This window comes from Nannospalax galili, unplaced genomic scaffold (assembly GCF_000622305.1).
Source record: "Nannospalax galili isolate Female #2095 unplaced genomic scaffold, S.galili_v1.0 scaffold269, whole genome shotgun sequence".
In the NCBI taxonomy this organism is placed as follows: domain Eukaryota; kingdom Metazoa; phylum Chordata; class Mammalia; order Rodentia; family Spalacidae; genus Nannospalax; species Nannospalax galili.
The window spans coordinates 1,217,349-1,231,745 of record NW_008359530.1 but is presented as its reverse complement, the minus strand read 5'-3'; the positions used below and the strand labels follow the sequence as shown (position 1 = coordinate 1,231,745).

The 14,397-nt window shown below is 43.9% G+C and overlaps 1 protein-coding gene and 1 long non-coding RNA gene across 2 annotated transcripts in view; one reads left to right on the top strand and one right to left on the bottom strand.

The window, feature by feature from the left end:
- Window positions 1–836, bottom strand: LOC103725917. Its single transcript, XR_606879.1, has 2 exons — window positions 640–836; window positions 1–383 (listed from the first exon to the last, which is right to left on the bottom strand). It is a non-coding gene; the product is annotated as an uncharacterized LOC103725917 (long non-coding RNA).
- The window catches only part of Anxa4 (annexin A4), a 102,434-nt gene that overhangs the window by 58,235 nt on the left and 29,802 nt on the right, over window positions 1–14,397 (top strand). The window contains exons 5-8 of the mRNA XM_008823263.3: window positions 5,257–5,370; window positions 6,683–6,773; window positions 9,233–9,312; window positions 12,480–12,536. Of these exons, the coding sequence (XP_008821485.1) occupies window positions 5,257–5,370; window positions 6,683–6,773; window positions 9,233–9,312; window positions 12,480–12,536 (342 nt within the window). The remainder of the gene's footprint in view (window positions 1–5,256; window positions 5,371–6,682; window positions 6,774–9,232; window positions 9,313–12,479; window positions 12,537–14,397) is intronic.

The window sequence follows — 14,397 nt, the reverse complement described above, 5'->3', positions numbered from 1 at the left end:
TTTTAGGAAACACGGGACTCTATTTCAATAAGCAGCTTATAGATTTTGGCAAACCATATTTCCTACGACAGTGGGGTCTCATACAGGTCTGCAGTTCAAAATCCAAGTTTGAAATCCGGGACGGAAGGCATTCTGGAAAATGGAGAATCTAATAAACCAAGACGTCTCATGTTCGATGCTGGCTGTCAGAGAAGGGCTGGGCATCTGTTGGTCTGAGTGTAGCTGGTCTCATGTGAATCCAACTTGGTGCACAATCGCTGAACTCTAGAACACTTCAAGCAAAGTACATGGTGCGCAGCGTGTCCTGATGGACCTGGACCGCCTTGGCCAGCGCTTGGTGGTCTCGCCCATTGCTCTGCCCGGAGGTATGGCTTCCTTCAGCACTGCAGGGACCCGAGAAGGGGGAGAGAGAATGCAGCCTTTAGTGGACAACCAAGTGAGAACCACGAGCCAGGTGCAGAAGCGACAGCATGAGCTCACAGTCAGCCACGGCCACACAGCTGACACGTGGCCCCAGAGAGGCCAGCAGTCGGGGAAGTCTGTGGCAGTCAACCCCAGCCACTTCCTTCTTTGAAAAAGCACCTGACAACCCCAAGAGATGCGGGCCCTTCGGCAACTGCATCCAGGTGTGACCCTCACCTGTCATGCTCTTTATCCACCAGGTGGTACCTGGCCCGGAAGGCCACCAAGTGAGCATAGTACGCTGGAGCCGGGATGGACACAGAGCGCGTACAGCGCACGTAGGTGTGACACAGCTGGTAGGTTAGAATCTGCAGCTCGTCAGAAGAGAAACGATTGTCATCCCAAAGGACATGGTAGTGGGAAGGCCGGCTTGTCCCCTGAAAGAGATTGCAAGACCAGGCAAACCCACCATGAGACTCTGATTGATGAGAAGATGTATCTACTTTTAATTTAATTTTATCATTCTTATTTTATTTGTATGAGTGTAAGTGCACCCATGTCATGCAATGCCCGTGGAGGTCAGAAAAGAGCATCGGATCCCTTGGAACTGAAGTTGCAGACAGTTGTTAGCCACCATGTGTGTTCTGGGAATCGAACCCGGGTCCTCTGCAAGAGCAGTCAGTGCTCTTAACTGCTGAGCCAGCTCTCTAACCCCAAGAAAGTATTTCTATTGAGCAAGGCACAATGAGGCATGCCCATAATCCCAGCACCTGGGAGGCTGAGGCAAGATCAGTCCTTCCCTCTCTCCTTCCAGACCCAGGCCGTGCCGGCCTGGAAATCAGTTCTCCTGCCTCAGCCTTCAAGGTGCCAGAATTATTGGCAAATGTCACTATGGCCAGTTCATAACCAAATATTAAATGTGGCCATATTTCAAAATAGCTAGCAGAGAGGATTTTCAGTGTTCCCAATGCAAAGAAACGGTGTCAGGTGTGGCACTTACTTGACTGAACATCATATGTGGTATACAGGAATTGAAATGTCACACAGAGCCCCATTTATTTACACAATAACCTCTGTGACTTCACTGACACTCATGACCTGAATGAGCAAGTGAAATCCATCAAAGAACTGGGTGACCACATGAACAACTTGCACAAGATGGGAACCCTCAAATATGTCCTGGTGGAATATCTCTTTGACAAGCACACCCTGGGACACTGATAATGAGAGCTAAGCTGACTTCCTTGGAGTGATGTCACTGGTCACCAGAACAGGGCATGCATGTCAGGCCTGCCATTGCCTTTTCTTTCCGGGAGTTGCACCAAGACAGCTACTTAAGTTTTTAAATTTGTACCATTCCTTCAAATAAAGAAATTTTGAAAAAACTCACTTCAAAACAAATAGATAGATGATAGAGATAGATAGATGATAGAGATAGATAGATGATAGATAGATGATAGATAGATAGATAGATAGATAAGATAGATAGATGATAGATAGATAGATAGATAGATAGATAGATAAAAATATAGTTGGTAAGATGGCTCAATAGATAAAAGAGCTTGCCCCAAAGCCTGACAATCTGAGTTCAACCCTTGAGATTCACATGGTAGGAGAGAACCAACTCCACAGAGTTGTCCTCTGCCTCCACACATACAACCCCCTACACAAATAAATAAATAAATAAATAAATAAATAAATAAATAAATAACTGTAATAAAAAATATTGCCAGGTTTAAATATTGCCCTCTAAGACCAGCACTCAGGATGCACACATTTAAAATCAGTACTCAGGAGGCAGAGGCAAGTGGCTCTCTGTGAGTTTGAGGCCAGCCTTTCTATATAACAAATTCCAGGCCAGTTGGGGTATAGTGAGACCCTGTCTCAAAAAAATATTTTTAAAGAATATTCTTGCAAAAAGCAAAGCAAAACAAAAACAAAGTTTCCCCATATGTTTTAGAGGGCTGTTGATTCACACCTCGAGGCCAGGCTGGGTCCCTTGCCATCCAAGACCTTGCAGGGCTGGGGTGTTATGTGGGCTCAATCAAAGCCCTATGGAGTGCCAGGCCAAACTGTACTTGTAGAGCTGCTCCTCTGGGTCTGGGGATAGAGACCCAGTCAGCTTGACTGAAATCCTCAGCTCCGGTTTGTTTTAACTAGGCTCTCCTGGGATTTAGTGTCTAGGCTCTTCCATGTAAACAAATTTGTAGCATATATTGGTTCTTTCATGAACCTCAGTTGAGGAACCCTCACATTCTAGAACATTCACACTCCAAAGCAGGGCTTTCCATGTGATTGCATGTGGTAGCTAATGAACTCAGTGTTCATTCAGCATGCTTTCAAGTTTGAGCTGAACCCCATGCCCCTTGGGCATCTCGTCCCCATTTGCCATCCCCATTTGTCATTCTACCCAGTCTTCCTTTACAGTAAAAAGACACCCTGCCCCCTTTGTGGTTATTGAGAACCTTTACACTGAGGAAACATGGTGGATGAGGGAGTGTCTCTGCACCTCAAGGCCCTGTGGCTTCATGCCAAGTATGTCTGTCCTGGGGAAATGCCACAGCCAGGCAGACTGAGGCTGCTTCTCATAGATAGCTCCACACTGCTGATGGGGCAGGGCAGAGCTGGGCTGGGCTGTTCTCTGGAGCATCTGCAGGTAAACTTCAGGCATCCCTGTAGGAAATGGGACAGACTGTCACTGGTTGTCTTGAGAGCTCTGAAAACTGTTCTCCATCCTTTAAGGAAAACAAATGAGTACTAGCAAGCATGGACAACCATGTGATCTGGGAACCAGATACCTAAGTGGTGTTGCTGCATACATCTGGAGTGACATTTAGCTTCAGAATTCAGGAAACCCATGGTTAAGGTAACCAACACTAACAGAATGTCTGAATGCTAAATCATTCATCTTTCATTTATTCAATCCATGTCTGTGGATGTAGCATTAAAATACACAACAGGAACTGGAGAGGTGGCTCAGCAATTAAGAGCACTGGCTTCTCTTCCAGAGGACCTGGGTTTGATTCCTAGCACCCACACACATGTCAGCTAACAACCATCCGTAACTCCAGTTCCAGGGAAATCAGACACCTTCTTTTGACCTCCATAGGCATTGCACAACACAGGTGCACTTACATATATGCAGGCAATATACTCATAGATATAAAATAAAAATAATAAATAAATAAAAATTTAAAAAGAATACAACAGAAAGCCAGGCTTGGTGGTGTACTCTTGAAAACACTGCCTTGGGGAGGCAGAGATGGAGATGGGGGGATCCCTGGGGCTCGCTAGATAGCCAGCCTAGTCTACTTGGTGAGTTCCAGCCCAGTTAGAAACCCTGTCTCAAAAAATCCAAAAACAAAACAACACAACAACAAAAATCCCCCAAACTCCAAAAACAGAAAAACCAACAAAGGTGGAGCATACTGGAGAAATGAAGGACTGACACACACACATGCACATGCACACGCACACTCATGCACATGTACCTGCAAACATGAACAAATGCACATATATGCACAACTGATTGGCATAAAATATAGTGGAGTCAGGTTTTTAAGAAACACATCTGGGGGGGATTAAAAAAAAGAAACATCTGGATTTCAACTTTAACTCAGATTGTTTAAGTCCCTGACCCATTCTAAGAAGAAATAGGAATAAATTTCTTGAGAAGTTTTTAAAAAATATTTTCTTTATTATTTTTATTTTATGTGTATGAGTGTATTGCCTGCATGTATGTGAGTGCACTCATGTCGTGCAATGCCTGCAGAGGACAGAAGAGGCTGTCGGATCCGCTGGAACTGGAGTTACAGACAGTTGTTAGCTGCCATGTGGGTGCTGGGATTTGAACCCGGGTCTTCTGCAAGAACAACCAGTGTTCTTAACCGCTGAGCCACCTCTCCAGCCCCTGAGAAAAAAAATTTTTAACCCAAATTATTACACTTCTTTTAAGGAAGTGAGCCTTAAGAACAATCTCAGCCAGGAGTGGTGGCCCACACCTTTAATCCCAGCCCTCAGGAGGCAGAGGCAGGCAGATCTCTGTGAGATTGAGGCCAGCCTGGTCTCCATGGTGAATCCAGGCTAGCTGCAGCTATGGGGAGACCTTGGCTCAAAAGAAACAATCTCAGTGGGCTGGAGAAATGGCTCAGCAGTCACACTGGAGAAAAGCCCGAACACCCACATCAGGTGGCTCACAACTGTATAACTCCAGTTTTAGGGGATCTGATGCCTTCTTCTGGTCTCTTGGGCATTTCACTCATGTGCACCCAGCATATACATGTAATTTGAAAAAATAACAATAAAATCTTAAAAACAATAAGGTGGAGAACAATTGAGGAAGACATCCCACATCAACCTCTGGCCTCCATATACACACATGTGCATGTGTATCCACACACATATGCACACACACATGAACAAAGAGAAAAATATATATTTCAAAATAAAGCTTATTGAGAAGCTGGCATTGCTTACATTTCTACAGTTCTCTTTAACTTCTGGCTTCACAGGAAATGGCCATTCTCTCCTATCTACTTTGGAGTTGTTTGTTGTGCTGTGTGGTTTTGGTTGAGGTAGATGAATAAAATCTGATCTTGGACAGTGATATCGCTGGAAAAGTGGGGAGTGTTTTGATAACCTTCTAGTGTGGTTGTTAGATACACAGATGTGGGGAAATGACCTAGGAAAATGCCACTTCATGCTCCCCAGAAGATAGTGTTGCTCTAAAAGTAGTTTCAACCTTCCTTACCCCTGAGAGGGCTGTGGAGACCCCAGATATCCCTGCACCACACTTGGAGAGTGACTGAGTATGTGACAATGGCAGTTAAGTGGGGACATATTCTCTTGTTGCAGGACCTGATTGAGGACTTGAAGTCAGAGCTGAGCAGCAACTTCGAGCAGGTGATCGTGGGGTTGATGACCCCCACGGTGCTGTATGATGTACAGGAACTGCGAAGGGCCATGAAGGTGTGGATCCCCGATATCACTCTGGGTGCCTCAGTCACTACAGACAGTGATACATTACTTCAAAACACATGGCCAAGGGGCTGGAGAGGTGGCACATACTGCTTTATCAGAAGACTGGAGTTTGGTTCCCAGAATCCACACTGGGTGGCTCTTACCTGCCTGTAACTCTAGCTCCAGAGAATCCAATCTCCTCTCCTCCCAGGGCACCTGCACACACATATGCACATACACACACATACACATAAATAAAATAAAGTAAAATCTTAAAACTGTGGTCAAGCCCTTCTAAGAGCAAGAAGAAGAGAGGATGTGGGCAGGATTTCCCTTGTGACAATTAGAAATCTGCACAGCAGTCGTAATTGAAAAATTGTTTTCCCAAAAGTTGCACCACTAGCTCCTTCCTGAGGTTGAGTGAGGAAGGACTCATGGTTGGTGCTGTGGGCTGAACCCTGGGGCAGGTGGGCATGCTCTGAGGCTGAGCTGTGCCCCCAGCAGGAGTTGAGACTTCCATGCAGTTCTAGATTTTTTTAGAACTTACGTTAGCTCCTCTTGAGGTGTCCCAAGGACTATCAGCCCAGCACTGGCAGAGGGGTCCTTGGCTTTCTTCTCTAACCATTAGTCCTCTGTACCATCCAAGGGGTGACTGGTTTGCAGTGAATTAGTGTGAGATGCAGGAACAGTCACCCTCCTCTGCATGCCAGTAACTACTGGGCCTTGTGGAAGGTTCTAGGCTGGGCTCTAGAAAAACTGGGAGATAACAAAGTCTTTGCCAGAGCATTGTGACCTTCAGAGGAGGAGAGCAGAAGTCAAGGAAAGAGTAAGACTGCAGAGGGCAGAAACTGCTGGTGTGGGTGGTAGCATGCCTTTAGTGCTAGCACTTAGGAAGCAGAGCTGGCAGATCTCTATGAGTTCAAAGCCAGCCTGGTCTACATTGAGAGTTCCAGGCCAGCCAGGACTGCATAATGGGACCCTGTCTAAAATAAAACAACAAAAAAAAGAGGACAGAAGCTATACTTAACATGGTACTGGAAGCAGCAGGTGGTAACCAGGCTCCACAAGTGTGTGGTCATTGATAATGACTGTGGTGAACCACTGGGCTTGGGCAGGATAGTTCTAAGTCAACAAGCTGTTGGAACCCAGTGGGCTGCATTATATTCTGCAGATCCATGCAGTCCTTAGGAGTCTAGGACTCAATTTTTTATTTTCAAATTTAATTGTATTATTTTTTCAACTGGTGTATTAAAACATTTAAAAATGCACATTAACTTTACCCACTGACTCATACCATCCTCTCTTCTGGCCTCACATTTAGGGAGCCGGCACAGATGAGGGCTGTCTGATTGAGATCCTGGCCTCCCGCACCCCCGAGGAGATCCGGCGCATCAACCAGACATATCAGCAGCGTAAGTAGCATCCCAAGGCTGTTTGTTCATCACTGGCTAGACCTTCTTCACACTGACTATGGGGGAGTCTTAGGACCAAGCTCTGCTAGGCCAGTGACTGGGGCTTCTTAGGGAAAGTACCACTCTGCCCTGTCTACTCACAGCATGTTTTATTGCCTCAGAAGTTTGAAAGTTGTTCTTTGTGAACAAACAAAAAAACCGAAGGGTTCAAAGTCCTGAGACACCAGGCATGGTGGTACATGCTGGGTGAACTAGAAGCAGGAGAATCAAGAGTTCAAAGCTAGCCACTGTTTCCAGTGTGACCCTAGCATTCTACAAAGAGGCCTTGAGGGGCTGACCCAATTTCTTACTTCCAAACAGGACGCTATGTCCTCCAGCCATTGCAGAATGACTTAGACACCTCTAGAGGAGAAGCTGGTCCTGTAATTCCAGTTCTTGGGAGGCTGAGGCAGGATTGCCATGATTTCAAGGCCAGCCTGGGATACACAGTGAATTCCAGGCCATATATGAATATACCCATGTCTTAAAAACAGAAACAAGGAACTGGAGAGGTGGCTCAGGGTTAAAAGCACTAGGTGCTCTTGCAGGGACCCAGGTTTGGTTCCCAGCTGCCATATAGCAGCTAACAACTGTCCATAATTCCAGTTCCAGGGAATCTGGAGCCCTTCAGGCATTGCATGGCATGGATACTCTTACATACATGCAGGCAAAACACTCATACACATAAAATAAAAATAAATATATACAATAACGCAAACAAGGTATCAACAAGATGACTTAGACAGTAAAGGTACTTGCCACCAAGCTTGATGGCTTGAGTTCCACCCCCAGAACGCACATGGTGGAAGAAGAGAACTGATTCCTGCATGTTTTCCTCAGGCAAGTTTGCATGCACACACATAAATAAATAATAAATAAGTAAATAAACAAATAAATAATAAAGTAAGGTTTAAAAAATAACAATCTAGGATCTTTTGGGGTTTTGTTTTGTTTGTGAAAAGGCCTTGTTATATACCCTAGGCTGGCCTCAAGCTCATATCTTCTTGCTTTAGCCTCCAAGTGCTGGGATACACCATCATGTCCAGTTGTTGTTTTTTTTTTTTTCAAATGAAATAAGGCCTGAGCACTAGCTGTTCTTGTAGAAGACCTGGGTGTGAATCCCAGCACCACATGGCAGCTAACAACTGTCCATAACTCCAGTTCTAAGGGATCTGACACCCTCTTTCTGACCTCCTGTATGACAAGGGTGCATTTACACACATGCAGGCATAACACTCATACACATAAAATAAAAATTAAAAATTAAAAAAAAAATAAGGGCTGGAGAGATGGCTCAGTGGTTAAGAGCACTGACTGTGGAGGACCCAGGTTCAGTTCCCAGCACCCACATGATGGCTCGCAACCATCCATAACCCCAGTTCCAGGGGATCTGATGCCCTCTTCTGGCTTCCACAGGCATTGCATGCATGTGGTGCACTTACAGCAAGGAAAAATATTCATACATATAAAATTTTTTAAATATTAAAAAAACTAAAAGAAGTTTTCTCTTTCTTTTTTTGTTGAGACAGAATCTCCCTGTAGCCCCAGCTGGTCTGGAACTCTCTATGTAGACCAAACTGTCCTTAAACTCACAGAGATCCACCTGCCTCTACCTCCTGAGTGCTGGGATTAAAGGTGAGCGCCACCACATTCGGCAGCAATTAGTCTTTTTATATTTGTTTGTTTGTTTTGTTTTGTTTTGATTTTTTGATGACTCAGTGAGTTTTTATTAGGGTTGCTTACAGGAGTATGGATGAAGGTTATTTACGGGAGCATGGGCACCTTCACAGTGGCTAAACCACTGAAGAAAATGTCTCTCACTCTCTATTAACCAGGAACCATTAACTGCCTATAGATCTTCAGGGAGCAGTGAGGCCTTGCAGAATTCAGTTTTTAAAAACCCTCATGTAGGGGTAGGGCCTCTTCCTGAGCTTTTTCAGTGAGCAGGCTGGTATTGGAGGGACAGAGCTCACTGTAGGGTGACAAAGCTGGACAGGGCTCTTCTTTTTTAAATTGGTCTCTTTGAGACAGGGTCTCCCCATAGCCGTAGCTGAACTTGCTATGGAGACCAGGCTGGCCTCAATCTCACAGAGATCCACCTGCCTCTACCTCCCAAGTGCTGGGATTAAAGGCATGCATTACCATGCCCAGCTTCTTTTTAAAATTAATTTTTATTTTATTTGTATGAGTGTTTTGCCTGCATGTATGTAAGTGCACTACATATGTGCAATGCTCACAGAGGTCATAAGAGGGCATCAGATACCCTGGAACTGGAGTTACAGATGGTTGTTAGCCACTGTGTGGGTGCTGGGAACAGAACCCCAGGTCTTCTGCAAGAGCAGCCACTGCACTTAACTGCTGAGCCATCTCTCCAGCTCCAGGTCTCTTTTCTGATGCGCCCACTTCCACTTTCTTGCTAGAATATGGACGAAGCCTTGAAGAAGACATTTGCTCGGACACCTCATTCATGTTCCAGAGAGTGCTGGTGTCGCTGACGGCAGTGAGTGGCTTCCTCTGTCCTGGAGATGATGCATGTACTGACATGTGCACTCTCTGTCCCTTCACTGGTCTTTCACCCTTTCATCCTCTAACACAGATATTCCCCAGGTGTCATTCTTGGGCTTCTCTGTTCTTTTATTTCTCCCTCAGAGACATAGCTAGTCATGCATGCCTCACCATTTTTTTTCTGCTTTGATTCACATAACCTGTGTATATGCTAGGTGCCTCTATTATAAAGTGCATTGAATTATAGGGATGATTAAGAGGTACTTCCTGTGTTTTTAAAAGTTTAAGTTGGAGAAAGGTTTGGAGAGATGGCTCAGCAGTTAAGAGCACTTGGTGCTCTTCCAGAGGACCCTAATTCAGCACCCATATTAGGTGACTCACAATCACTTGCAACTCCAGCTCCAGGGGATCTGATGCCCTCTTCTGTCCTCCGCAGGCATTGCACTCACATGTAGCATACACACGCATACACATACAAATAAATAAAAATAAATCTTTAGGGGCTGGGGAGATGGTTAAGAGCACTGGCTGCTCTTGCAAAGGACCGAGGTTCAGATCCCAGCATGGCAGCTAACAACCCTCTGTAACTCTGGTTCCAGAGGATCTGGCACTCTCATCTGACCTCCTTGGACATTGCATGACATGGGTGCACTTACATACATGCAGGCAATATGCTCATACACAGAAAATAAAAATAATAAATATTAAAAAAATAAATCCTAAAATAAAAAAATAAATCTTTAAAAACATTTTTAAAATAAAGCTTTAAAAACACTTTTAAAAGGTTATTCTGGGGTCCTTGAAGATGACTCAGTGGTAAAGGCACTTGCTGTCAAGCCTGATGATCTGAGTTCAATCTGTGGGGACCCACATGGTAGAGAGAACTGACTCCCACAAGTTGTTCTCTGACCTCCACACGTGTACTGTGGCACATGTACACACACAAATAAATGTAATGATTTTTTTAAAAGTTTATGCTGTCATAAGGGAATATAGTAGGTTCACGGGTGGCTACAAGGCAGGAAAAGATTTAGACTTAAAAGGAACCACCCAGAGCCAGGCAGGATGGTACACACCTTTAATCCAAGCACACTGAGAGAGGCCAAGGCAGACAGATCTCGTGAAATCAAGTGCAGCCTGGTCTACAAAGCAAGTTCCATACCACCTGGGACTACAGGGAGATCTTGTCTCAAAAAAAAATTAATTAGGAATACCCAGCAAAAGGAAGATTCAAGAGAGACTCTGGCTGTGGAAACAAAAGGCCTTGAGGCAAAGATGCTGTTCAGAAGGAATCTGGAGGGCGGCTAGAATTTCCAGAGGCAGCTTTTGGGTGGGCATGTTCTAGGCAGTAGGAACTGCAGAAGAGGAGGGTGCAGAGATCATCAAGGATATCTGGGAACCACTCAATGAACAGTCAGGGCTGGTGATTCTAGAAGCAAGCGGGAAAAGATGGACTAGGAGTTTACATTGGGAGACATTTACAACACTAGGAGACATTTACACTTTATTTGGAGAGCAACGAAGAGCCACAGAAGGTTAGGGCTGGTCAATGATACAATGAGTGAAATTGCAAAACTAGTTCCATTTTATTTTAGCTGACTTTTGCTTTACCCTGCAGAACCATTTCATGCAGGCAGTACATTGTTTCTTCAATAGTGGGAAACTTGCAAAGCCAGGCAGAATGTCCTCTCATCCAGCTACACCTGCAGCCCCAGAAAGCCCATTGTTTCTGCAATTCTGAGAAAGTTGTTTTTCCCAACTGAAACTTAGAAACTTTTTGTTAAGTGAAATCATCTTTGTTAACTTACCCCAGACTTACCCGTAGTCTGGTGTAACTATGGTGATCTGATGTAACTATGCTCACTGGTTTTGCCCCTGGCATAAATGTAGTTGTGGTCTTAGGCTTATAAACTGCACTCTGCCTCCCCTCATCATCAAAAGTTCTTTCTGGCAATATCCCCTCTTGACCACCAACTAATTAGTAAAGGACTCTTAATTCAACCATTGCTATGTGATGTTCCTCTGTGCCTCATGCTTGGTATTACAATGAAGAGAAAGGAAAGCAAGGAACAGGAGGCTGGAGACCTGTTAGGAAGTCACACCAGTGAGGCAGTCAAGACATAAGACTGGTTGGGGTATAGAGACCAAACAGGATGACAGAAAAGAGAATATCACACTGAAGATGCAGGACATGGCTCCTAGCTTTATCCCTGACTTCTCCAGGGTAAGACTCATGTTTCCCATTTCTTTTACATGCTTCTTTATGAATTTTTTAAGATTTATTTTTATTTATGTGCATGTATACATGTATATACATGCACCTGTGTGCAGTGACTATGGAGGCCAAAAGAGGGTGTTGGATCCCTTAGAGCTGGAGTTACAGGTGGTTGTGAGCTACCCAGACATGTGCTGGGAACCACCTTCCTGCCCTCTGGAAGAATAGGAGGAGTTCTAACCCCTGAATGGTCTCTCCAGCCCCTCATGACTATTTTACCACTGCCATCAACATAATGTTCTCTCCAGTTCTTCCTCCTCACTTGCCTGTCAGTGTTTCCAATACCCAAAGTAGAAGCCTGGAAGCATCATCAACTTCCACCTCACCTCTGACATTTACCTAAATAATGCCTGCCTGATTTATTTTCTTCCCATTTCTTCCTCACTCCCCTTCCCCAACACTTACCTCTCTGGTGAGGCTTACTTGGACCATAGACTATTAAAATATCAATAAGAACAGTCTGTTGGGGCTGTGTGTGGTGGCATTGCATCTGCTCCCAAGTCCCACCTCAGATCCAGCATCCTTTTGACCATACTCTCTCTAATCCTTTTGGTAGAAGTTGATCGACTCAGATTGGCCAGTTAAGAAGACTAAGTCAACTGGAAAGATGCAGCAGGGAAGATGTGAGAAGGACTAAAGGGATGTCATTCCTCTCTCCCTCCACTGGCAGAGACAACTTTGTAATGCCAGGGTCCAGAGTGGGACTCGTGCTATGTGGGGGCCACCTGGTGACAGAGAGCATCAGTTTTACCTCCTTAACCTAAAGAGCCAGCTCTTATGGCACCTTTTCTCATTGCTGTGACCCTGTGTGTCCATGCCTTCTGTGTTAACAATGCCCTGGCATCTTCATGGGTGCTGGCTCACTCTGTTGTCTGTCTCATCCTCAGGGTGGCAGAGATGAAGGGAATTATCTGGATGATGCACTCGTGAAGAAGGATGCCCAGGTTGGTAGACTGAAGGTTCTTTCTTCTAGTTTCTTTTCTTTCTTTTTTCTTTTTTAATTATTTATTTAATAACCACATACTTAGAAGAAGCATTTCATTACATCAGCATTGACATATTCAATAACAATTTTCTGAGCTAGGATGCATCTCTTTCAAAATTGGCTGTACATTTTTAGGTTTACAGTTGAATTATTACAGTTATACAATATTGTACTCAGTATAAACCCTATAAGATGTAAAATTAAATGAAGTTTTAACCTTTAAAAAGATCTGCATTTCATTATTAAAATACAGCATTTCATGAAGAAAACTTCATTTTTAATGCAATTGACATTAAGATGTTTGCACATGCGTTTCTAATCTCTAGATATCAGATTATTACTAGTCACAGTTAGTTACTTTCTGAGCTCCTTGGCATCTGAGCATGGACATGAAGTCATCAGGTAGATGTCAATGATAATGTTTTTTGCATCTTCTAATTATTAAGGAACAAATTTTTATGCTTTGAAGAATTATTATTTTTTTAATCATATTTTTAAAAATTTTTATTAACTACATGATTAGAAGAAGCTTTTCACTACAGCTTTAACATATTCAGTAACACACTCCAGAGCAAGAGTACATCACTTTCACAAGTGGGTGCAAGTTTCTAGGTTCACAGTTGAATTAATATAGTTATATATTATTGAACTCAGTATAAGCCCTGTAAGACATAAAATTGGATGAGTTTTTAACCTTTAAAAAAGATCTCCATTTCATTTTAGAATATATTGTTCCTTGCAGAAAGACTCATTGTTTTTGCTACTAACACTGAGATGATGGCACATGCCTCTCTAATCTGTATGTATCTGATTATTACTCATCATAACTAGTTGCACTTGGATCCTGGGTGCCTGTGTATGTCTCTAAAGTCATCGGGTAGATGTCAGTGATATTGTTTATAATCTCTACTAATTAGCATGATGTAAATTTCGATGCTCCCTCCTCAAATATAATACATTTTTTGAAAATTTGTTTTTTTGTGTATATATCACACAGAACACCCCCAAATCGTCTCATGTGACTATACACCCACTTCCCAGATGGCATCCTCCCATAGCCTCGCTCCTCCCACTAGAGCCCTTATATTCTGATATCCCTGCTACTGTCTGCTGTGTTGTTGGCACCCCCAGCCATTCCCCACTACTTGCCCTTCTGTGAATCTAGTCAGCCTATCTAGAGGTCTTTGTTTTAGGAAGATCAGCTGTCCCTCATCTAACAACAATCAGTTGTCAATATTCCTTTAGATAAGATTGGGGTCTGCTGTTCATTTTCCCAGTTCTATGCTGGGTTACTATCTGGGAGTCCCTTTGGCCACCCTGGCCAACAACTCAAAAGAAGGTATCGCCTGTCTGGCATTGTTGCTTGTTATGTAGCCTTTAGCTATACATATGGACTCTTAAAAAATTATATTGGCCCCTTTAACCTTTGGTTATACTTTCCTTTAGTGTGTTTAAGGCCATATAGTTGGCCCAGATAAACCAATTTATTTTTACTCTTAAGGTCGTTTGAGGATCTGTTCCTCAGGGGTCACATGGGCTTGGGAGGAGCCCCTGGCTCCTTTCTTTTACCAGTTCTGCCTATGTGAAGGTAAGTCAAATGTCCTGCTCGACCATGGTTGGCTTCGCTTGGAAGCATGGAGGAAATGATTCCTCTGTGTTGACCCTCCTCTTTGTAGACTGGACACTGGTTCAAGTCCATCTGGTGGGGTCTCCTTGGTCTCCTTGATCAAGAGGACAGGTGACCCACCCCATTACAGGGCATTTTGAGAGATGCTCATAGTCCCTTGGAACTAGTTGATCTAGGAGGGCAAGGAGCAAAG